The sequence below is a fragment of the Aotus nancymaae genome, unplaced genomic scaffold, assembly GCF_030222135.1.
Source record: "Aotus nancymaae isolate 86718 unplaced genomic scaffold, 86718_ANA_hifiasm-v0.15.2.pri h1tg000049l, whole genome shotgun sequence".
In the NCBI taxonomy this organism is placed as follows: domain Eukaryota; kingdom Metazoa; phylum Chordata; class Mammalia; order Primates; family Aotidae; genus Aotus; species Aotus nancymaae.
The window spans coordinates 13705450-13731880 of record NW_026988463.1 but is presented as its reverse complement, the minus strand read 5'-3'; the positions used below and the strand labels follow the sequence as shown (position 1 = coordinate 13731880).

General features: G+C 44.7%; 1 protein-coding gene across 2 annotated transcripts in view; it reads right to left on the bottom strand.

The window, feature by feature from the left end:
* CPPED1 (calcineurin like phosphoesterase domain containing 1) overlaps nt 1-26431 on the bottom strand; it is a 142723-nt gene that overhangs the window by 114077 nt on the left and 2215 nt on the right. For both annotated transcript variants that reach the window (XM_012453212.3, XM_012453213.3), the window contains exon 2: nt 8258-8476. In XM_012453212.3, the coding sequence (XP_012308635.1) occupies nt 8258-8476 (219 nt within the window). The remainder of the gene's footprint in view (nt 1-8257; nt 8477-26431) is intronic.

Genomic DNA, 26431 nt, shown 5'->3' with positions numbered 1-26431 from the left:
CATGATCTCAGCTCACTGCAATCTCAGCCTCCCAGATCAAGCAATTCTGCCTCAGTCTCCAAAGTAGCTGGGATTACAGGTGTGAGCCACCACACCCAGCTAATTTTTTTGTATTTTTAGCAGAGACAGGATTTCACCATGTTGGCCAGGATGGTCTCGTTCTCCTTATCTTGTGATCCACCCACCTCCCCTTCCCAAAGTGCTGGGATTACAGACATGAGCCACTGCGCCCAGTGGAGAGGTGGGGATTTTAAGAGGTGGCTGGATCATGAGGGCCCTGCCCTCATGAATGGATTAATCCATTCATGGATTAATGAACCCAAGCAGGAGTGCAGTGGCATGATCATGGCTCACTGAAGCCTTGGCCTCCCAGGTTCAAGTGATCCTGTCGCCTCAGTCTCCCGAGTAGCTGGGACTACAGGTGTGCACCACCACGCCTGATTAATTTTCTATTTTTTGTACAGATGGGGTTTCATTATGTTGCCCAGGCTAGTCTCGAATTCCTGAGCTCAAGCAATCCACCTGCCTTGGCCTCCCAAAGTGCTGGGATTAGAGATGTGAGCCACTGCACCTGGCCTGGTGGCTTTTTAAGAGGAGAGACTCGAGTTAACAGACTCAGCCCCCTCCCCATGTGATGCCCTGCACCACTTTGAGACTCTGCAGAGAGTCCCCAGCAGCAAGAAGGCCCTCAGCCAATGCAGCCCCTTGACATTGGACTTCTCAACCTCCATAACTGAAAGAAATAAATTTCGTTTCTTATAAAGGACCCAGTACCAAGTATTCCATTATAAGCAACAGAAAACAGACTAAGACATACATTTTCACCATGTCATCTATGAGCACTGTTCCTGCAGTACTCATAGGATGAGGAACAGAGCACTGTTCCTCATCACCACTACCACAGGTTGAGTATCTCTTATCCGAAATGCTTGGGACCAAAGGTATAGAATTTTCCACTGTAGTGTCATGGCAGTGCTCAACAAGTTTCACATTTTGAAGCATTTTGGATTTTCAGACTAGGGATGTTCAATCTATAAGTGCTTCTTGAACCTCTCTGTCCACAGACTCATCTGGGAATCATATTATAATCCAGATTTGGATCCACTATGTCTGGGTAGGGCAGAGATTCTACGTCTCTAACAACTCCATCTGCTGCTCTGGGCATCACCCTCTGTCTAACCATCCAGGCTAGAGAACAAAGCACATGAGGTTTGGAAACAGATGAACAAGAGTTCCCCATTTACAAGCTGAGTGGTCTTGGGAAAAGCAATTCGCTGCTCTGAGCCAGTTTCCCCATCAATTAAAATGGAAATAGCAATGACACCTCCTTTGCAAGATTGTAATGAGTAGATGAGCTAGTAACACAGTTCCTGGCAGATAACAGACCCTGAATTTCAGTCCCTGCCATCTGCAGTAGGCTGAACAATGTCCCTCCAAAGATGTTCGACATCCTAACTCCTGGAACTTACAAATATGCTACCTTCTACGGCAAAAGGGAAATTTGCAGATGGGATTATGTTAAAGATCTTGAGATGGAAAGATTATCCTGGGTTATCTGGATGGACCTGATATAATCACCAGGGTCTTTACAAGAGGAAAGCAGGAGAATGAGAGTAACAGAATATGAGAGGATGGAGCAGAGGCCAGAGAGGAGAAAAGGTGCAATGCTGCTGGCTTTGAAGATGGAAGAAGGAGCATAAGCCAAGAAACGTAGTTGGCCTCTAGAAGCTGGAACCTCTAGAAGGAAAACACAGCTGCAGACTCTTGCTGGACTTCTGACCTCCGGGACTGTTTGATTCCACTAAGTTGGTGGTAGTTTGTGATAGGAGGAACAGGAAACTAACATACCATCTTTTGGAATAATACTGATGGTTTCCCTGTGGCCCCACCCAGATCTCATCTTAAATTGTAGCTCCCCTAATTCCCACATGTTGTGGAAGGGACCTGGTGGGAGGTAACTGAATCAGGGGTGGGTCTTTCTCATGGCGTTCTCAAGATTGTGGATAAGTCTCACGAGATCTGATGGGTTTGTAAAGGGGAGTTTCCCTGCACAAGCTCTCTTCTCTCATCTGCCACCATTTAAGATGTTCCTTTGGCCAGGCGCAGTGGCTCACACCTGTAATCCCAACACTTTGGGAGGTCAAGGTAGGTGGATCACGAGGTCAGAAGATCAACACCATCCTCATGGTGAAACTCTGTCTCTATTAAAAACACAAAAGTTAGCCAGGTGTGGTGGTGTGTGCCTGTAGTCCCAGCTACTCATGAGGCTGAGGCAGGAGAATCACTGGAACCTCGGAGGCTGCAGTGAGCCAATATTGTGCCACTGCACTCCAGCCTGGGTGACAGAGCAAGACTCCATCTCAAAAAAAAAAAAAAAAGATGTGCCTTTCACTTTCCACCATGATTGTGAGGCCTCCCCAGCCACGTGGATCTATGAGGCAATTAAATATCTTTTTGTTTATAAATTACACAGTCTCCAATATGTCGTTATCAGCAGGGTGAAAACAGACTAGTACAAATAGTAAAGCAAAGCAGGCTTCCCTCCCCTTACAGAACGTCGGAGTTCCCAGGGCTGAATCATCAACTGAAACTAAGTCACGGAATAGATGCCCAAGTGCAGGTCAATACATGAAGAACTCTTCAAGGAGACTTAATACCAAGGGAAGAATCCATCCTGTATTAACAGTTTTTGTATGGCTATGGCAATTTTTAATAAACAGGGATGAACATGTATGTTAGTAACAAACTGTTCTAAAGGCTCAAAGGAATCTCTTGCACCCTAATGGTATTATCACGTTCTGATTTGTCAGCTTCACACGTAATTGCTGAAATTTAACAAGGCTCCTGGGGACAAAACCAGTGGGTCGATGCCTCAGCTTCAGTAGGGCTGACAAGAGTAACCATAAATTAAGAGTGAAGGATGAAAATCAATGGGTCTCAATACCTGTACAAATCTTCTTTTGATACTTATAATGTGGCTTACCCCATAACAAAGCTTTAGAAGAAAATGCCAAGATAACCCAAAAGATGCTTGCGAAACGAAAATGTGTTTCAAAACTAAATGGACTTCGTGAGAAACAAGCTTCCATCTCTCAAGGTTTTTCCTGTGTGCCTGGCACCAAGGACTCCTCTTCCCATCACGTTTCTGTGCTTCTCTCCCCAGACTCTAGTTCCATAGAACGACCTGGTCTCTTGTTTCCACTATTACATCCATAGCATCTAGTATTGTAACTGGTACTTAGCTTGCACACAAGACATTGTTGTGGACAATAAATATTATAATGGATAGTTATAATAGAAAAGCATATTTTTACTTTCATGAAAAAAATGACTCTGAAAGTTCTTTTCTCTATTTTCTGGTTTTTTGTTTTTTTTTTTTTTTTGAGATGAGTCTCGTTCTGTTGCTCAGGCTGGAATGCAGTGGCGCAATCTCAGCTCACTGCAATCTCCACCTCCTGGGTTCAAGTGATCTCCTCCCTCAACCTCCCAAGTAGCTGAGATTACAGGCCCACGCCATTATGCGAGACTAATTTTTGTATTTTTAGTAGGGACGGGGTTTCACCATGTTGGCCAGGCTGGTCTCGAACTCCTGACCTCAAGTGATCTGCCCACCTAGGCCTCCCAAAGTGCTGGGATTACAGGCGTGAGCCACTGTGCCTGGTCTTTCTCCATTTTCAACTTAAAGCCACTTGGCCCAAGATACTTCCTTTTTCTTTTTTATTTTTTTTTGAGATGGAGTCTCGCTCTGTTGCACAGGCTGGAGTGCAGTGGTGCAAACTCAGCTCATTGCAACCTCCACCTTCTGGGTTCAAGCGATTCTCCTGCCTCAGCTTCCCGAGTAGCTGGCATCACAGGTGCGCACCACCACACCTGGCTAAGTTTTGTATTTTAGTAGAGACAGGGTTTCACCATGTTGGCCATGCTGGTCTTGAACTCCTGACCACAGGTGATCCACCCCCCTTGGCCTCCCAAAGTGCTGGGATTACAGGCATGAACCAACGCACCTGGCCAGGCTCAAGATATTATTTATGGCAGAACTAAAAGAACGCTTTCTGATTTTATTTGCTTATTAATATATGCATTTGATAACGAAGAATGTGATAAGTAGTCAAAGCAAATAATTACTTTCTCTTGTCTAACCCTCCACATGAGCTAAATGAGAGGGAAGGCACTTATTGCACATTAAAAAATGGTAACTAGTTTTAAAAGGCTCTGTTTAATCTCAAACCACAATATTCAAAATAGTTAGTCCTTTCATTGGTTCAATTAAAACCCCAGAAAACAATCCAAGACTTCCGAACAAATTATAAATTCTGCTTGAGTTGCACCGTATATAAAATTCACATTCAAAAGTTTGCCAATTCACATTTACTAAGTCTTGACGAAACTGGCAGGGCTGATCATAAAAACTGTATCTTTTAATTTATAATTTTTAATGTATGCTTCGTATATATTACTTAAAAAGCAGTGTAATTGCATGAAAATCTTTTTAAATCTGATTTTGAAATATGACTGAATATGTTAACAGAATTTAGAACAAGTTGATAAACATCTACAAAAACATGTTATATAATTCTAATGAGCCCCATAATATTCTGTTTTTAAAGAGACGAAACCATTGAACAGAAAAATTTAAAATCTTTTCTTTTTTTCTTTTTTAGAGATGGGGTTCTCTCTGTTGTCTGGAGGCTGGAGAGTGCAGTGGTATGATCATGGCTCACTATAGCCTCAAACTCCTGAACTCAAATGATCCTCCCACCTCAGCTTCCCTAGTAGCTGGGACTACAGGCATGCACCATCATGCCTGGCTAAATTTTTTTTTTTTTTTTTTTTGAGACTGAGTCTTGCGCTCTATCACCCAGGCTGGAGTGCAGTGGTGCAATCTCAGCTCACTGCAACCTCCGCCTCCTAGTTTCACGTGATTCTCCTGCCTCAGCCTCCTGAGTAGCTGGGACTACAGGCACATACACCATGACCGCCTAATTTTTGTATTTGTAGTAGAGACAGGGTTTCACCATGTTGGCCAGGCTGGTCTCGAACTCCTGACCTCAAGTGACCCACCTGCCTCAGCCTCCCAAAGTGCTGAGATTACAGGCATGAGCCACCATGCCCGGCCTCACCCGGGTAATTTTTAAAAAATTTTTTCGGGACGAGGTCTCACTGTGTTGCCCAGGCTGGTCTCGAACTCCCGGCCTCAAGCGATCCTCCCACCTCAGCCTCCCAAAGCACTGGGATTGTAGGTATGCCCAAACTGAAATCTTATTTTCATGTGTTCAGTAAAAGCAGAAGTTTAGGGATAATAGTAATAGGAGTTAAGAAAAAATAAGTTTTTTTACTGTGTAGTCCAGAGTGAGAGCTCTAACTGATTTACACACAGGGCTATATGACCCCAGTGAAACCGGCAGACTGCAAATCAGACGATGTGGAAATCGCATTAATCTATTCATCTGTTTGGTCAATCTACCTCCTTGTTTTACCCAAGACTGGCTCTGAGGGCTGCTACGGTTTTTTCTTTTTTTTATAGAAATCAAGTCTTATTCCATTGCCCAAGCTGGAGTACAGCAGCATGATCTCAGCTCACTGCAACCTCCCCCTCCTGGGTTCAAGGGATTCTCCTGCCTCAGCCTTCCGAGTAGCTGGGATTACAGGTACATGCCACCACGCCTGGCTGATTTTTGTATTTTTAGTAGAGATGGGGTTTCTCCATGTTGGCAAGGCTAGTCTTGAACTCCTGACTTCAGGTGATCCACCTACTTTGGCCTCCCAAAGTGCTGGGATTACAGGGATGAACCACTGCGCCCAGAAAGGGCTGCTATGATTTCTAACTCCTTTAGAAGCTGAGGCACTCCATACTCTCTCAGTACTGTACAATCTGGGCATCCAGAAACCCTCGGCCAAGAGTCACCAAGGGTAGCCAGGTTTACAATCAGGTAAGAGTTTACCTCTCAACTGAACAGAACTCAGGACCATTATTGTGAACATGTTCCTATGCTGAGTTGCCAAGATGTTCCCTCTAGCATGGAATTGTTTGTCCCTGTACTATATAGCTCCAGACTTGGAGGGCTTAAATTCTTGCTGTGTCAATGGGCTCTTGGCTCAGAACCAGAGACCTTAAGAAGATGAGGGGTCTGTCCACGCTCACCCAGTACATCAGTGGCAGACATGGGCTGGCATCCCAGCCACTTGGGCTCTAATTCAGGTCTTTATCTTTATCTACTGCCTTCACGTCCCTTTTGCCTGTCCTGCCACCTTCTAAAATGGCTGCTTCACCAGGGAGGACTTCCCGGGGTTCTATCGGGTAGGCGTCAATGACATGGGCGTGTTCACATTCACAGCTTTGGGTAAAATACCAGGAAGCAGAGAATCAAGGGCGATCTGAGGGTTCTCCTTGCTGCCTGCACTTTCCGGACTTTGGAGGGAACAATTCTGTGCTGCCCTTTTCCATTCTCACATTTTTTCTTTCTTTTTTTTCTTATTACCCCTTTTTTTTTTGAGACAGTCTCGCTCTGTCACCCAGGCTGGAGTGCAGCGGCGCAATCTCAGCTCACTGCAACCTCCGCCTCCTAGTTTCACATGATTCTCCTGCCTCAGCCTCCTGAGTAGCTGGGACTACAGGCACATACACCATGACCGCCTAATTTTTGTATTTGTAGTAGAGACAGGGTTTCACCATGTTGGCCAGGCTGGTCTCAAACTCCTGATCTCAAGTGACCCACTGACCTCGGCCTCCCAGAGTTCTGGTATTACAGGTGTGAGCCACCATGCCTGACCATTTTTATGTTTTTATTATGGGTTTTGTTCTGAATAAGTGGGCTGCCAGACAAAAGAGTCACGATGAGGAGGAACTGATACACCCAGGCTTACTACAGGGTACCTTGGCTTCTAAAGAAGTTAGATATCATTGTGGGACTCACAGCCTTGATTTACAACGTACAGCTAGCCCCAAACAGACACCCACAGCCACTACTGGGTTTTCTGCAATGGTCTAAGGTCCCTTGCCTCCCTGAGGGAGAGGGGCACTCTCCATTTGCTTATATCTGCTTGCTGGGCTGTATCCTTGCCTGAGAGAGAAGGACATCAGAGTAGCCACAATGAAAAGGGAGAGAGTTCTAGAAGGTATCTGTCATTGTTGCATTTCCAACATCTCACTTTTTTGTGGGTGAGACTGTCTTGTTCTTTAGACCATGTGGTTGCAGTGAAGCCGACCCCATACCCTGGTGGAAGGGGGCCTTGTGAGCTAGAGGGGTGTCAGCCTGGGACTTTGTTTTTTGTTTGCTTGTTTTTCTGAGACGGATCTCACTCCTTCACCCAGCCTGGAGTGCAGTGGCACAATCTTGGCTCACTGCAACCTCCACATCCCCGGTTCAAGCAATTATTGTGCCTTAGCCTCCTGAGTAACTGGGACTACAGACATGCACCACCACGCCAGGCTAATTTCTGTATTTTTAGTAGAGATGGGGTTTCACCATGATGGTCAGGCTGGGCTCAAACTCCTGAGCTCAAGTGATCCGCCCTCCTTAGCCTCTCAAAGTGCTGAAATTATAGGAGTGAGCCACTGCACCCAGCCAGCCTGGGATATTGGACTACCCAGAATAAGGCACTTGCTTTCTGTTGCGGTTTCTGTCAAAAGGATACAAACGTAGAGCTCCCAGAAGCCACTATCTAGAGAGAGCCTGAACGTAAATGAGGTCAAGCCAGAAGAAGGCCGCTCAGAGTGACAGACAGATCAAGTCCTGATAACCAAGCTGAGCCCCTAGATCCAGCTGTATCTGCAATCCAGGTCTGCTCCGGGACTTTATAGTCCCAGGAGGCAACACATACTTTAAAAAAAAACAAGGAATCCCATTTTAAGTTGGATTTCTGTCACTTGCAACCAAAAAAGCACCAACAAATAAGGGGGAAATAAAAGTGTAAGAAGAAAGGAAATGAAGAGAGAAGATCATATTTATGGATATAGTATCTGGAGGCAGTTGAAGTCTGTCCCTGGAAATGCAGAAAGGTGATGTGTGGGAATCTGTTCCATTTTTCATATTAAGCTCAAATCATCAGAACTGTAGCTGTGCCTAATTACTGTGATTAATCTCGCCAAACTCTAAACATAAAGTGAGTGTGCACTTTCTGATGTTCAATGATACTGCAACAATCATGAAGCGAAAGAATGGTCCGTGACTGAACAAAGATGCCTTTGAAACAAAATCTCTTTTCTCCCATGACTGGCTGAAGGAGAAAAGGTCACAAGTGATGACCCGAGTCTTACCGGGCATGGCGTGGATGAGGTCGCCGCACAGAACGAAGAATTTGGGTTTGGGGTTCAGCTTGTTGATGGCCTGGACAGCTTGCTCAGTTAGACGGATCTCCTGTCCCCATTCGTCACCACCATTGTCACAGTCCCCAGTGGACCAGGCCTTCATCAGCCCAAACTGTGGGTCTGTGCCCAGGATGAAGTAGAATGGGCCTTTCCATTCCCCTTCCTTTTCTTTAAAAAAAAAAAAAGAGAGAGAGAGAGAGAGGAAGAAGGAGAAATGTTATAGAATCTGTTATAAAATGCAACCAGGTCACCATGCAAGTGGATATACTATTTTTCTTAAACTAAGTAGGTCATTTTAATAAGTTGCTGTTCACACATACCATTTTCCTGTCATAGTCTAGAGGGTTTTGATTTATACTAATTACGCCTGGGACCTGGTGATACCCAAAGGCCAGGACTGTCCACGTGGGCTTCTGCAGCCACACAATCTAACCGTTTGTTGACAAGCTAGACAGCCAAAAGGAAGCATGGAGACACAACAGAATACGGCACAGAGGATATTCCTGCTCAATAATCATCTTTAAATTAGAATACAACACCCAAAATTGAATGCTGCCAGAAGTATTATATTTAAATTACTAGGTGAAGTGCTTACAAATCTTTACTGTGAGGCTTCGTGGCATCACTTCCACCGTTTCGGGGGATGTGACAGAATTTTAATTATAAAACTTGGCGCTCAGAAGCTCTGGCTATCTGGTGGGAGATGTGGTGCCAGAAATGAAATCCTGAAATGAGTAAGTCAATGTGGGAAAAAAAAAAAAAAAGAGAAGAAACAAAAATCGATGCTAACATTTCAAAGGCAGTAGGATGTGGGCAGCCGTGAGGTGTGAGGCTGGGGGTGGGGACTCTTTATGTTCCTGGAAAGGGATCTAGGCCACCTGAAATCATTCTGCTTGCTCTTCCGATTGGCTCTGCGGGGCCAAAGCTTTGTGGGCCTTGGGTTTCTACTCTTATCTGCCAGAACTGCCGCTGATGCCTGCTTAGGCAGAGCTGGAATGGCCATTAATGGGCACAGAAGCGCTGTGGATTTCACTTGTTTAAAAAATTATTTGGCCACAGAATCCTTTCTCTAATCAAAATCGCACATAGCAGACCAATGTTGAAAAAACATGCCAAGCAAAGCTGCTTGCTCTTACAGAATAGCACCTGTAACTTCTGGTGCCAGAGTCAGATCTGGTGCTGGACACAGCACAGTGTGACGACCTCCAATCTGCAGCCCCCCTCGTTTATCCTCTGAGAAAAGTGAGGGCTAGAGAGGTGACAGAACTTGCTAAATGGCCCGCTAGCACTTAGTGGCAGGGACAGAGCTACCCTGTCATCCTGAGGCTATTTTTTTTCCTTTTTCATAATGTAATGTATGGCCAGGCATGGTGGCTCATGCCTGTAATCCCAGTACTTTGGGAGGCCAAGGCGGGTGGATCACCTGAGGTCAGGGGTCCGAGATCAGCCTGGGCAACATGATGAAACCCTGTCTCTACCAAAAATACAAAAATTAGCTAGGCGTGATGGTGAGCACCTGCAATTCCAGCTACTTGAGAGGCTGAGGCACGAGAATCGCTTGAACCTAGGAGGTGGAGGGTGCAGTGAGCTGAGACTGCATCACTGCACTCTAGCCTGGGTGACATAATGAGACTCTATCTCAATAATGATAATTATAATTATTTAATGTACAATCCATGTTAACTGAATAAACGGCATTTTCTTTGGAAGTCATGATGATACTGTAATTTCCAAAAAGCTCTTTGAAATCACTTCGCGTCCATGTGTTTGATTCATTTGTCTATTGGGTAAGTATCATAGGGGGAGCCTTTGGTTTGCCAGGCCCTAGAGAGGTGCTGGCAATATGAGGGTGACTAAGACAGACGAGTCCCTGCACTCAGTGCTCATGGGGGGAGAAAACCTAGTAAACAAGCAGGGAATAGAATCACAGACTGTTAATGACTATGCAGATTAAGAGTGAGCCAATGGCTAGTGTAAATTAGACAGACAGGGCCAGGTGTGGTGGCTCATGCCTGTAATCCCAGCACTTTGAGAGGCCGGAGCGGGCAGATCACTTGACGTCAGGAGTTTGAGACCAGCCTGGGCCAACATGGTGAAACCCATCTCTACTAAAAGTACAAAAATTTGCCGGACGTGGTGGTGCACACCTGTAGTCCCGGCTACTTGGGAGGCTGAGGTGAGAGGAATGCTTTAACCCAGGAGGCGGAGATTGCAGTGAGCTGATATCATGCCATTGTACTTCAGCCCAGGTGACAGAGAGATTCCACCTCAAAACTAAATAAAAATAAACAAATAAGACAGGAAAGGCCTCTCTGAAGTGGTGACATTTAAGCTGAGATCTAAATGGCATGGAAGGGCCAGTGAAAACCTTTTTAAATTCTATGGCCACTTTCCACCCATCATACTGAGCTTACTCCCTTAGAGTGGACTCTGGCTTCAAGGCTCCTTTCCCTTCTTAATTCCTTTTTCAGGGTTAAAGAAAAAAAAAAAAAAAAAACTGGCCGGGTACAGTGGCTCACGCCTGTAATCCCAGAATTTTGAGAGGGTAAGGCAGGTGGATCACCTGAGGTCAGGAGTTTGAGGCCAGCCTGGCCAACATGGTGAAACCCCACCTCTACTAAAAAATACAAAAATTAACTGGGCGTAGTGGTGGGCACCTGTAATCCCAGCTACTCAGGAGACAGAGGCAGGTGAATTGCTTGAACCCAGGAGGTGGAGGTTGTAGTTAGTGGAGATGGCACCACTGCACTCCAGCCAGCAAGACTCAGTCTCAATAACAACAACAAAAAAAGAAGTGAATAAACAAAAATACCTCTCTACACTTTAGAGAAAAAATTGTAAATACACATAAACCCACCAGCCCTCGACTTACAGCACAGTGTTCAATCACATCACAACCGGCTGGAACTCAATCTGAACAAGGGCTGCATGAAACCCCGGTGTGTGCATCTCATGAGAAAGACAGCAATATGGCACATCCAGCAGGGACCATGGGAGTCAACTGTCATTCGCTGAGCACTGATTGTGTGTGGCAGAAAGACTCTAAGATCCCCCCCAAATCCCTGCCTCCTGATATTCACATCCCTTTGCAACATACTCCCTTTGAGTGTGGGCTGCAACCTGCTTCTAATAAACGGAATACAGTGATGGGAGTCTCTTCCGAGTGGACTAAAAGAAGACCATGACTTTCATCTCTTTCTCTCTCTCTCTTTCTCTGAGTCCTTGCTCTGGAGATTAAAAGGGGCCATCTTGTGACTATCCCTAGAGAGGCCAGTATGCTAAGGAAAGGAACCCTCTGGCCAACAGCTCATGAGGAACCAATCCTGCCAACAACCACCTGAGTCAGCTCAGAAGAGGATACACCTCTGTCGAGCTTTCAGATGAGACCACAGCCCCAACAGATACCTTGATTGAGGCCTTATGAGACTCTGTGGCAGAAGAACCCAGCTCAGCTGTACCCAAATTTCTGACAAAATCCTGTGACATGATACATATTTGCTTTATAAGCCATGAAGTTTCAGGGTAATTTGTTACACAGTAATAGATCCCTATGAATGAGGCATTAGGGATAAGCGGTCAAGAAGCAGACAAGATTTCCTAAAGATGTGAACATTGTGTCATGAAAGAAAACTGAGATTCTGCTTTGTGTCTTAACATTATTAATCATTTATTTTGCTTGCATAACCTTTTTACACCAATGAATGCTTCTAGCTGTGTTTGTATTTCTGAGCTGTATGCCGAGGCATTTAAGCTGGATGAATTAATCAGAACCAGAAAAGGGAGGTGATCACAGGCACCCCAAGGTAGCAGCATACATCAGTCTTCTATAACAGAGTTTATAAACAGCTCCCTACAGCAAACATTTTAACAAATTGTTTCCTATGACAAATAGTCAGAATTTCAAAAAGTCAATAGTCCCTGGAGCTATTAAAATAAATCTTTCATTATTACTTGTTTACTTACTAAAAACTTTAGAATCTCAATTTTATGATGACAAGGTACAAAATAAATAGATTTGACCTAAAATAAATGACAGCTCACATATCAGTATTCAATCTACCTTACCTATCTAATGAGGTATTTTGTTTACTCAGGAATCTTCATTCTCAAAAGGAACTGGATGATCTTAAGGTTCCCGCTACAGAAGCTGGTGGTCTTTGGTCTCATCATAATTTCTTTTTATCAAGGCTGAATTAAAGACATTTGGAGCTTACAATGCATAGTTCTAGAAGGAGAAATCTTTTGTAAATGTATACCTCTCCATTCCTTAAAAAGGCAACTTTTTACATTATGAAAGTGAATTCTTTTTTCTTTTTTAATTTATTTTTACAGATGGGGTCTTGCTTTGTTACCCAAGCTAGAGTACAGTGGCACAATCATGGCTCCCTGCAGCCTTGACCTCCCATATTCAAGCAATCCTCCTGCCTCAGCCTTCCAAAGTTCTGGCATTACAGGCATGAGCCACCATACCCAGACAAAAGTGATTTTTTTTTTGTTTGTTTTTTAGACAAAGTTTCCCTCTGTCACCCAGGCTGGAGTGCAATGCTGCAATCTCTGCTTACTGCAACCTCTGCCTCCCAGGCTTAAGCGATTCTTGTTCCTCAGCCTCCTGAATAGATTAGATTATAGGCATGCACTACCACACCTGGCTAAGTTTTGTATTTTAAGTCAAGACAGGGTTTTACCATGTTGGCCAGGCTGATCTAGAACTTCTGACCTTAACTTATCTGCCCACCTGGGCCTAGGCCGCCCAAAGTGCTGGGATTACAAGCATGAACCACCTCACTCAGATGAAAATGAATTCTTAACAATACTTGCATTAAAACTATTTCACTAAAGTCCAGTTACCCCCAGGACAGTGTGTAAGTATTAGCTGAATGACATCTACTAGGGCCAGGGAAAGCTTGTAACACCATCCTTTCTAGGAAAAAGCATGTGTCTGTCCCAGGCACAGTCCAGCTTCTCTGGAAACCCTATGGAAGCACTCTTTCAGCAGCCTGAGCCATGGAAGGAAGTATAAACTGAGTTTCACTCCTAAAGCACTCTAAGTATGACAGTATTTGTCATTACTGGAAAAAAAAAAAAAAAAAAGACACTCGGATCCAGCTTTTCCCCCTACCTTTCCTAGCGAAAAAGCTTAAACATGAGACTGCCCAGTCAAATGGTACCTGCCTGACAATGCTAATTAAGGAGAGAACTGGCTGGCAACAAGGCTGATGAAGAGGGATGAGGTGAGGGTTACTGAACAGAAGGCCGCAGGTTGCTCCTGCCACAGAGATGGCAGGGCTGGGCCACAGCCCTATTCCTCTAGGTGTGACATCAGCATCGCACAGGAGCACGTTCACAATGCAGAATCTTTGGCCCCAGCCCAGATCCACTGAGTTGTGATCTGCATTTTACTGAGCCCCCAGGTGACTTATGTGCACATCCAAATTTGGGAAGCAACAGTCTACAACTAACCAAGAAACTCTACTGGCCTGCAACTTATATACCTTGGTTGAGAAACAGAAGCACAGTGACTGTTGGGTCCTTAAACTAAAATAACACTTCAGAGGGTGCTGAGAAATGCTGAAGAGGTGAGGAAGAGGAGACCCAGCAAAGGAAAATACATTGACTGAGATCTACAAACACTGAGAGGCAACCCAGGCCCCCAACTCTGCATATTCTGCCACAGCCATCACTCTCCCACATTGAAGGAGAGGTGAAATTACTATAGAGAAGACAGTACCCAAGCTTGGAATGCCTAGGTCTATCCAAACAAGAAGCCAGAAAAATAAGTTAATGAGTTACCATAATTTTTTTTTTTTTAACCAGGGTCTCACTCTGTCACCCAGGTTGGAGTGCAGTGGTATGATCCTGGTTCACTGCAACTTCCACATCCAGGGCTCAAGCGATCCTCCTACATCAGCCTCTCGAGTAACTGGGACCACAGGTGCGTGTCACCATGCCCAGTTACTTTTTTGTGTTTGTGGTAGAGAATGGGTTTTGCCATGTTGGCCAGGCTGGTCTAGAACTCCTGAAATCAAGTGATCAGCCCGCCTTGGCCTCCCAAGGAGCTGGGATTACAGGCATGAGCCACTGCATCCACCCTGAGTTACCATAATTTTCTAAATCGAACTGTAAAATTAACTTTGAAATACTTTTAAATGAAAAACTGACCTTAGAAATCAGATTCACCTGTTGTATAGAGAATAACAAAATCTGGCCACTTCCACATTTCAGCTAAATTATAAAAGACTGTCACAGAAACCCGATTTCAAAATTGAGGGATAAATATACAGTGAATTTTGGGTAACATCAAACTAAGGACAGAAAAGGCCTGTAGGTTTTCTTTAAACATTATCAGGTGGAAAGCAACTGCATACAGAGAAGAATCTTAAAAACCTGGAAGAATTCACACATGCTTTACCATCAATCTTTCCTATGAGCCTCTGTTTATGTGCCAATATCCCGCCTGAAAGACAGATGTTCAAATTGCAATTGCTCTTTACCATTGAACTTTTAAAATCATGAACTAAATGTTTTCTTGGATTTGTCTCTGCTAATATATTTCCCCTCTCATTTGTATTAGCCTTTTTAGGCATATTTGTCAATGCTAATGAAAGCTGACTTTTTAATATATACCAAGAATTAGAAATTTCATTGATTCTTTCACTATTACCAGTTGATCAATGACTGACTATAATAAATGCGCCCCCAAAAGCAAATGAATCACTGTTTTCATCACCCAACTAGGAAAAGGCCTGGGGGCCAGCCACCTTGTTAGGAAGTACCTAATACCCAACATTACAATAATTTGTGCCTTCACGATGTGCTAAACCTGTTACTTGGATGCAACTTCAAATATTTCAAGGTAGAATGCAATGATAAATAGCTTTCTTAACTTCATTTTTGTAAGAAAAGTCACATTTTCTAAATCTAGCCTTTTGGAAGACAGAGTTAAAAAGGTAAAGGTAAGATAGAGATCAAGCAGTCTGATTAGCAAGGCTCTCATGACAACATCCCATCATTATATAGTAAGAATATTTAAGAATTCAAGGTTTTGGTTCCTGTTAATCTGATTCAAAATAATACGTGAATTGGGAATATTAGGGGGTTGTGTTTCTCCATCTGACTAGAAAGCCACAGAATTAACTTAAAAATGAGTACAACATAGTATTAGTATGTTTGTCTTTCGGGATACGTCCAAGCTCCCAGCTTGTCCCATCAGGATCTTAAATTCAACCTTCCATAGGCAAATCCATCATCCTTTTTTTTAATTATTATTTTTCTTTAAGTTTTGGGATACATATGCAGAGCGTGCAGGTTTGTTACATAGGTACTCATGTGCCATAGTGGTCTGCTGCACCTATCAACCCATCATCTAAGTTTTAAGCCCCATGTGTATTGGGTATTTGTCCTAATGCGCTCCCTCCCCTTACCCCCGACCCCACCAACAGGCCCCAGTGTATAATGTTCCCCCGCTGTGTCCATGTGTTCTCGTTGCTCAACTCCTGCTTATGAGTAAGAACACGCAGTGTTTGGTTTTCTGTTCCTGGGTTAGTTTGCTGAGAATGATGTCTTCCAGCTTCATCCACGTCCCTGCAAAGGACATGAACTCATGCTTCTCTATGGCTGCACATCTTTCTTTAAGACTGGCTCCTTCCCTAGATCTCACTAATTTTGCCACCGTCATCCCTAGTCCACCAATCTATATATCTTAGGATCAAGTGTCATCCTGTGCATGTAGCCAGCCAAGCTGCAGCATTCCATGTCTACAACATCCCTGCAGCAGTTCCCACCACCACCTACTCTTGGGCCAGGTTTTCATCATTCCCACCTGGCAGAAGGGGGCTACCAGGATGGCTTCCTGCAGCTCTCCCTACTCCAGTCCATCTCAGGCAGCTGCTGTCATTATGTCTCTTCCTAACCCCTTAACCAGATCATCATATTCCTGGCTACAGAGCCACCACCCTGAAAGTTCCAGGGCAGACCCACGTTTGCATTCCCTTTATAGCATATCAACAGCTTGTATTATTCAGTCTGGCACATGGCAGACATCAGACAATATTTGGTGAAGAAAAAGATTAAGACATCAATGGATCCCCACTCATTCTAGCACTTGGGCCTAAAAGGGGCCCAAAGCCCTTCCAGCTGTATCTTTTTGTTTGTTTGTTTCTTTGAGATGGAGTCTTGATCTATCACCCAGGCTGCAGTGCAGTGGCACAATCTCAGCTCAATGCAACCTCCACCTCCCAGGTTCAAACAACTCTCCTGCCTCAGCCTCCTGAGCAACCAGAATTACAGACACCTGCCACCACACCCAGCTAATATTTTGTATTTTTAGTAGAGATGAGGTTTCATCATGATGGCCAGACTGGTCTCGAACTACTGATCTCAAGTGATCCACCTGCCTCAGCCTCCCCAAGTACTGGGATTACAGTCCTGAACCACTGTGCCTGGCCTTTTTCAGCTGTATCTCACTGGTCCTCCTGGACCAGTGGCTGCAATCCCATCAGACCAGGGATGATTCTGACACGTGACAATATCTAGAGACATTCTAGGGTGTCACACTGGGAAGTGGGTGGTGCTGCTGGAATCCAGTGGATAGAGGGTGGAGATGCTGCTAAACATCTCATAATACACAGGACAGGAACCCACGACAAAATCCAGTCCACAAATGTCAACAATGCTGGGAGCTGAGAAACCCTGCTCAAGACATACCACAGGATTCCTCCCAGATAGACCACTATCTGCTTCACCAACACACCCCGTACTTCAGATATGGTTTGGCTGTGTCTCCACCCAAATCTCATCTTGAACTGTAGCTCCCATAATTCCCAAATGTCATGGGAATGACTAAGAGGGATGTAACTGAATCATGGGGACTGGTCTTTCCCATGCTGTTCTCATGCTAGTGAATAGGTCTCACAAGATCTGATGGTTTTATAAAGGGCAGTTCCCCTGCACATGCTCTCTTGCCTGCTGCCATGTAAGACATCCCTTTGCTCTGCCTTTGTCTTCCATCACGATTGTGAGGCCTCCCCAGCCACATGGAACTGTGAGTCCATTAAACATTTTTCCTTTATAAATTACCCACTCTTGGGTATGTCTTTATTAGCAGCGTAAGAATGGACTTCCCTTCCTCTTTCCAGGATATGCTCTCCATTGTACCAACTCTTCCTGCTGAAATCCCTTCTACCCTTTCCTGACAGCTCAAACGCTCCCTGCCCTGCAGCTCAGCCTCCTTCACTCATTCAAGTAGGTATGTTCTAAGCAGCTGCTCTAGGACACTGGCTATAAGCAGTTGGACATTCAACAGTGAGCAATGCTGACGGGTGTTGTTTCTTAAAACCTTACATGATAGTGGGGTAGATGCACAACAAACAAGCAAATAACTAAGTCAATTACACCTTTCCATCTTCACAAATGATCATGAGACAGAGTAGCCAGTGGGTGGGGCTGTGGGGACGCACTCTAGGCAGGGGACACTGCAAGTACCCAGACCCTGAGTGACCAGAAGGCTGGAGCGGGAAGCAGGGGACAGACCATGCCAGACGACAGACATTGGGCCTCCATCTCCTGAAACCCTTAACCTGCTTCCAGTATAGCCCAGACTGAGGCTTGAGTGTCCAAGTTCAAAGCCATTTCTATCCTTTACCAGCTACATGACATGATGCAAGTTCCTGAAACTCTCTGGGCCTGTCTCCTTATCTGCAAAGTAGGAATGATGGCACCTACCCCAAAAGGGTTGTTGTGAAGAATCAATGACTTGATACATGTAAAGCATTTGGACTGGGCACAGAGCAAGTGGTCAAAAGTGAGTTACTCGTACCATGACTACCATTCACAGTAATCCCTCCCCTTACCTCAGCAGAGACAGGCTTTTTAAAGACTCCCCCATCTCTTGGTTCCCACAGCACATGGTGGGGCTGAGAAAACATCTGATGAGAGACACATATATATTTACATGCTTTGCTCTTAACATCTTTTCCTTTATATATAGATATATATATTTTTTTTCTAAATTTCGCTCCGCCCACAACCCTTTTCTTTTATATACTGTGGATATTGCTTTGGTTATAAAGCAGCAAAGATGGGTAGCTTTACAGCTGCCTGGAGGCTTACTGGCTAAAGAGCAAACAGCAACAAAATGCAATTTTTGCAGTTTCTCACAATAGCAATCTGCACAGTGAATCACAATCTAAATGTCTCCAGCAATACCCTTCATCTGCTCTGGGGACTAATCTTATTTTCGTGGTAAAAAAAAAAAACAAAGAGTAGCTAAACAATATTTATCACTTTGGGACTCTTTCTGACTTAAAAATCTTAATGTCCCCATTGTAAAGCTGCCAGAATGGTATGCAGCACATAATAATGCCCTTCATTAGTGGCTGTTTAGGGGTTGGGGGACTTTGGGGGCAGTTTCAGCTCAGGTGTGCAGGGTTTCTTCTTGGATTCAGAAAAATGTACTAAAATTTATTGTGGTGACACCTCTGTGAGTATACGAAAAGCCACTGAATTGTACACATTTAGACTGCTGAATCAGAAAGAGGCCCAAAGTGGTAAATATTGTTTAATTAACAATTCACATGGTGAACTGTAGGGTATGCTAAGAGTTGTTAGAAAAAAAAAAAAGTTGGGGGGGGCATGGGCACAGTGGCTCATGCCTGTAACCCCAGCACTTTGGGAGGATGAGGCAGGCAGATCACAAGGTCAAGAGTTAGAGACCAGCCTGGCCAACACAGTGAAACTCCATCTCTACTAAGATACAAAATTGGCTGGGTGTGGTAGTGGGCACCTGTAATCCCAGCTACTCAAGAGGCTGAAGCAGGAGAATTGCTTGAACCTGGGAGGTGGCGGTTGCAGTGAGCCAAGATCATGCCACTGCACTCCAGCCAGGGCAACAGAGTGAGACTCTGTCTCAAAAAAAAAAAAAAAAAATAGTGTCCTTGAGGACCCTGTCCCTCCTCCCACCCCCAAAATAATTAACTGTGATAGCAATATCCTCAGAGTCTCTAAATGATTTGTCCTAAGTATAGGTTGCGTATCTCTTATCTGAAATGCTTGAGACCAGAAGTTTCAGGTTCCAGGTTTTTTCAGATTTTGGAACATTTGCATATACAAACTAGTAGAGCATTCCTAATCTGTAAAATGCAAAATCCAAAATGCTTTTGAGCATGACCTTGGATCATCAAGTTAGTGCTCAAAAAGTTTCGGATCCTAGAGCATTTTGCATTAGGATGCTCAACCTGTACAAAGGTAAATTTACCCAACCTCTCTTTACTTGGCCTAAATGCATCCAAAAGATAGTTTTCGAGACACACAAAAGCTTCTGAGTCATGGCTTGGCTGCCACACTGGCCTTCCTGCCAAAATCTTTATCTGCAACTCTTCAGAGAACTAAGAAAGCAGATGGGCTGGGACTTTGTGGCCAGGCGGCTTTCAGCATCACGGGTTTTGGCAGACACTATTCGAGACAACAATTAGAGGGGGAAAAGACATTTCTAGAACCTCTCTCACTTTTCAGGAGCAGAACTCCACTTGGGGTTTGCCTGTTTTTGGTGGATGTTTGCTCTGATTTTTTTCCCCCATTTCCCTAACAAGACAGCAGGCAGCTGCTGTCCCAGGCAGTACTCTGGGGAGAACTGGTAGAAGGCAACTTCTCTGGGCAGAAGCATCTATGTAGGCACGAGGCCAGGCTAACAGAAAACCCAGATGCTAAGAGAAGGTAACCCTCCCTCCGGGCAGATGTGCTCAATGTGAGGGCACCCACCTGGTAGGAAAAACCTATGCCTCCAGATGCCTTGAGCAGTGCACACAGTGCACAACCACCTGGCGTAGTCATGCAACTTCCTCTCTTTTTTTTTTTTTTTTTGGAGATGGAGTCTCGCTCTGTGGCCCAGAATGGAGCGTAGTGGCATGATTTCAGTTCACTGCAACCTCTGCCTCCCAGACTCAAGCAATTCTCCCGCCTCAGCCTCCTGAGTAGCTGGGATTACAGGCACCTACCACCAAGTCGGGCTAATTTTTATATTTTTAGTAGAGATGGGGTTTCACCATGTTGGCCAGGCTGGTCTCGAACTCCTGACCTCAAGTGATCCACTCCCCTCAGCCTCCCAAATTACTGGGATTATAGGCATGAGCCACTGCAACTGGTCACCAACTTCTATTGGTTTGATCAATACTTTGGTCTCAGCTTTGTTTAGTCCAGAGAGACTCTGTGGTGCATGAGAGCAGTGGGTTGGACAGATACACACAGGTGGCACAGGTGGAGTGTATTCATTCATACTCATCCACTTACTCAATATTAAATGGTCACTGAGGTCAGCCGTGGTGGCTTATGCCTGTATTTCCAGCACTTCAAGAGGCCAAGGTGGGCAGTTCACTTGAGGTGAGGAACTCAAGACCAGTCTGGCCAACATGGTAAAACCCTGTCTCTACCAAAAACACAAAAATTAGTCAGGTGTGGTGGCATGTGCCTGTAGTCCCAGCTATTCGAGAGGCTGAGGGGGGAAGAGTCACTTGAACCCGGGAAGCAGAGGTTGTGGTAAGCTGAGATCGTACCACTGCACTCCAGTCTGGGCGACAGAGCAAGACTGTCTCAAAATAAAAAAGCCACTGAATGTCCACCATCCTAGGTCTGGGCTTTGTGCTCCTCAGGAATGTATAGTCTACAGGTAGAAAAACACAGCAAAGTCACAAGAAGAAATGCTCAACTGGCCAGGCGCGGTGGCTCATGCCTGTAATCCCAGCACTTTTGGAGACTGAGGCAGGAGGATTCCTTGAGTCCAAGAGTTCAAGACTAACCTGGGTGACATGGCAAAACTGTCTCTACAAAAAAATACAAAAATTAGCCAGGTGTGGTAGCACCTTCTGTGGTCCTAGCTACTGAGGAGGTGGAGGTGGGAGGATCAAGGATTGCCTGAGCCCAGGAAGGGGAGGTTGCAGTGGGCGGAGATCGTGCTACCGCACCCTAGCCTAGGTGATAGAGCAAGACTCTGTCTCCAAAAAAATTTTTTTAAGCAGGCCAAGCACAGTGGCTCACATCTACAATCCTAGCACAGGGATGTCCAATCTTTTGGCTTTCCTGGGCCACAATGGAAGAACTGTCTTGGGCCACACATGAAATACATGAACATTAATGATAGCTGATGAGCTTAAAAAAAAATCGCAAAAATTCTCAAGTTTTAAGAAAGTTTAGGAATTTGTGCTGGGACACATTCAAAGCCATTCTGGGCCACATGTGGCCAGTGGGCCACAGGTTGGACAAGCTTGTCCTAGCAGTTTGGGAGGCTGAGGTGGGAGGATAGCTAGGGTTCAGGAGTTCAAGATCAGCCTGGGCAACATAGTAAGATCTTGTCTCTAAAAAAAATTTTTTTAAATTAGCCAGGCATGGTGGCAGATGCCTGTAGTCTCAGCTACTCAGGAGACTGAGGTGGGAGGATCACTTAAGCCCCACAGATTGAGACTGCAATGAGCCATGATCACACCACTATACTCCAGCCTGGGTGACAGAGCAAGACCATCTCAAAAGAAATAAAATAAAATAAATAAAATTTTAAAAACGAGGAAAACCCTTGACATTCCAAAATAAAATTAATTTTGTTTTCTGGAAATGTTATAGTGTGAACTTTTTACATATGTGTGCTGGTCATACTCTATCCTGACTGATGATTAGAACAAAGAGATGAGAAAATAGTCATAAGTCCTATTTGGTCATAGGAAACCTCAAGAGGATCCTCAAATATATTTCAAATAAGGGATAACTAGTTTGGCCTAAATACATGGCACAACTGAAAGCATTTATTTCATCATCATCATCCCATTAGAAGTTTTAAAATCACTTAAATTTAAAGGAGTTTAATTGAGGAACACACAAAAAAGTTTTAAAACCACAGTATCTTCAAACCTGTTCAAACTTGGAGATGCATTTCCAGGTCTACTGTTTCTAGAAAGGTTCTCAGGTGAGACCTGCAAGAGACGAAGTTTGTTTGTTTGTTTTTGTTTGTTACTGAGTCTCTGCCACTGGAGAAGTTTTCCAGAGAGCACAAGGACAGATTTAGGAGGAGCAAATTCTGTCGGCTTCTTAGAAACAGCAACAGAGGTTTGAAATGTCCAGGAAAATAATCTTTTTTTTTTTTTTTTTTTTTTGAGATGGAGTTTCACTCTTGTTGCACAGAGTGAAATGCAATGCCCAGTCTTGGATCACTGCAACCTCCACCTCCTGGGTTCAAGTGATTTTCCTGCCTCAGCCTCGCAAGTAGCTGGGATCACAGATGCCTGCCAGCACGCCTGGCTAATTTTTTTGTATTTTTAGTAGAGACGAGGTTTCACCATGTTGACTAGGCTGATTTTGAACTCCCGAACTCATGTGTCCACCCACCTCGGCCTCCCAAAGTGCTGGGATTACAGGCATGAGCCACCACGCCTGGACAGAAAATAATCTTTTTAAGAATATGACCCATAAGCCTTGTTCTCTAAAGGGAAAATAATGAACTGTAAAAACAGATTCAGACCTAAAAATAATTAAATATAAGTCCCTTTAAAAGCATATTTTATCTTGATAGCTCTCCCTTTTAGGATTTCTTCAAAACGGAAGCCATAAACTTCTCAAAAGACAATTACTTACTAGGAGAAAGTAGTCCTAATTAGGATACGTGTCAAGGAAACATAATTATCAATTCACCTAATTAAAATGAGTATCTGAACATGCCTTAGGAATGTGAGCTTTCTCAGGTGAGACGTGTACAATTTTTTTTTTTTAATAAACATCCGTCGACAGAGCCTAGCAGATGTTAGCAGGGAATGGATGACTGAAACCAAGCGTCATACATACCAGTACTGGAAGCAGTTGATGGGAATACTGTTACTGGGGTAAATCAGTGCGGGGGGGAAACCGGTCTTAAAGCAAAGTGCTCCTTCATTTAATTGGCAGGCCACACTTGAAAAACAGACTGCTAAAAAAAAAAAAAGAAGAAGAAAGAAAAACAGACTGCTCAAGGAGCTAATTCTGGAGCGAAGGCGATGGGCTCAGAGCTGCGATTTTTCAGGACTGTTTCTTGAGTTAATCAAATCCCTTTGACGGTATGTGTTTTGGCAAGAGAAGGGGAAAAGCCAGTTTTTTTGTTGTTTGCTTTTTTTTTTTTTTTTTTTTGAGACAGTCATCACTCTGTCTCCGAGGCTGGAGTACAGTGGTGCTCTCTCAACTCACTGCAACCTCTGTCTCCCAGGTTCAAGCAATTCTCCTGCCTCGGCCTCCTGAGTAGCTGGGATTACAGGCGCATGCCACCATGACTGGCTAATTTTTGTATTTTAGTAGAGACGGGGTTTCGCTTTGTTGGTCAGGCTGGTCTTAAACTCCTGGCCTCAAGGGATCCACCCGCCTCCGCCTCTCAGAGTGCTAAAATTACAGGTGTGAGCCACTGCACCCAGTCTCAAAAGCCAGTTCTTGAACTTTCTCAGTCTGCCCACAGGGCAACTCTTGGCTTCCCAAGGAGTCTGGAGAGGCCTCTGACACCTCTAAGGGCACCTCTCCAACTTGCCAGTAATGCTAAGACAGTCAGGACCAGGGGAATTGTTGGTGAGTGCAACGGAAGCAGCAATGGTAGGCCACGGTTCAGTGCCTAATAACATGAGCCACAAGCCTGAGGTTCTCAGAACACTCCGAGGCTGGACCTCTCAAGACCCTCCGTTAAATGACCAATCCTGGGTGTGTCTATAGGACTGCGTGGCTCACAGAGGAGATCAAGTGCTGGCCCCACTTCTAGATATACTCAGCGCAAAGAAAAGTTCAGGGTCACTCTCTCTCCTCCTATAAGCAGGGTAAGGGTTTTATAGATTTATCGTCTCAAGTCTCTCTCCAGCACCGCCATTCTTATCCAGGGGAGATGCTCTCCTATCCTCTGGTCCCATGGTGGCCCCCCTGGTAGCTGCAATAGCCTAGGAAACTTCTATACCTTAGCACTACCATCATCTCCACTCGAAGATACCCCGCACCCAACAGGCACCTCCAGCTATAGCAAATGAAAACATTCAAAGTAAACAATCGGGGCTGGGTGTGGTGGCTCATGCCTATAAACCCCAGCACTTTCGGAAGCCGAGGCAGGTGGATCACTTGAGTTCAAGAGTTTGAGACCAGCCTGGCCAACATGGCAAAACCCCGTCTCTATTAAAAATACAAAAATTAGCTGGGTGTGGTAGCACATGCCTGTAATCCCAGGTACTCGGGTGGCTGAGGCTGGAGAATCATTTGAACCTGGGAGGTAAAGGTTGCAGCGAGTGGAGATCACACCACTGCACTCCAGTCTGGTGAGACTGAGACCCCGTCTCAAAACAAAAAACAAAAAACAAAGTAAATAATGAGAAGTCTACAGAAATGCAGCTTCAAGACAAGTCCTTGAGCTCCAGCTTCCAACTGGATTGCACCCCAAGTTGCTCTGAAGTAGAAATGCTTTTGCTGTCCTTGCTGTAACCAGACCATTCTTTTCAAAATAAAAATCTGATCAGGTGTCCCTGCTTCCTCATATATCCAGCTTGAAGCCTTTTGATGCTGTTAGGATATTAGCATCACCCACCCCAGCCCACAACAAACATTTCTTGAACTGAAAAATGACGAAAATCCTTAGTTACCTCCACCCCTCCTCTCCAGCCTCATCCCACAACACGCCCCAACCTCATCTTTCTGCTCCAGACTCAGAGACTTCTTTCAGGCCTCATTCTTCCCCTTCCCATCCTGCCATGCCCTAGGACTCTCACACTTGCTCTGCCCCTGGTCTACAATGGTCTTCCCTCCCTTCGTGGCCCAGTTAACTCATACTCCTCTTCCAGCAATCAGAGGAAGCAACACTTCCTCAGGGAAGCCCTGCCTGAATGTCCTCAGAGTTCGCCACTCACCAAGCATTATTTTTTGTGTCCTAGCTTTGTGCCTGGATTATTACGAGCCTCTGAGAACATGTAACTTAAACATAAATCTTAAAATATATATATATATATTTTTTTTTTTTTCTCTCTCCTCCTTTCGAGATGGGGTCTCACTCTGTTGCCCAGGCTAGAGTGCAGTGGCACATTCTCAGTTCACTGCAACCTCTGCTTCCCAGGCAATTCTCCTGCATTAGCCTCCCGAGGAGCTGGGATTACAGGCATACACCACCACAAACAGCTAATTTTGTATTTTTAGTAGAGATGGGTTTCACCATTTGGCCAGGCTGGTCTTGAACTCCTGACCTCAGGTGATCTGCCCGCTTCAGCCTCCCAAAGTGCTGGTATTACAGGCATGAGCCACTGCACCCAGCTCACAACAAATACTTCTTGAACTGAAAAATAAATAAGTAAATATAGCAGAGTAACAGGGAACTCTCTTATACTGCTGGTGGGAGTATCAATTGGCGCTACCACTTTGACCATATCTAGTAATGCTGAAGATGATTATACCCTACAACCCAGAACTTAGCTTCTAGGTATATGCCTCGGAGTAACTCTCCCTCCCACGTGTCCACAAAGAGATTTGTACAGAACGTTTTTAGCAGCACTGTTACCAAGGGCGAAAACTAGAAACAAGTAAGTAGCCATTGTATCGGTCAGGGTCCTTGCAGGAAATAGCTGGCATTCTCAAATTAGGATACTTTTTAAAAGGGTTTAAAAAGGGAAACTCGGGGTGGGTTAGGTGGATGAAAACCAGAAGGCAGAGAGTGTAGCAGCCCAAGGATAGAAAAGCAGAATTTGCCGGGTGCGGTGGCTCACGCCTGTAATCCCAGCACTTTGGGACCAGCACTTTGGGAGGCCGAGGTGGGTGATCACCTGAGGTCAGAGTTTAAGACCAGCCTGACTAACATGGAGAAACCCTGTCTCTACTAAAAATACAAAATTAGCAGTGTGTGATGGCACATGTCTGTAATCCCAGCTACTCGGGAAGGCTGAGGCAGGAGAACTGCTTGAACCCAGGAGGCAGAGGTTGTACCACTGCACTCTGGCTTGTGCGATGAGCAAAACTCCATCTCAAGAAAAAAAAAAAGAGAGAAAAGAAAAGCAGAACCATTGCCACTCCCATACCTCAAAGGAGGAAGTGGTTACTCAAATCAGGAACGAAAAAAGATGAGGAGAAAAGCTGTCTTGAGAGAAGCAGTGACCTTGGCCTTCAGGGGAG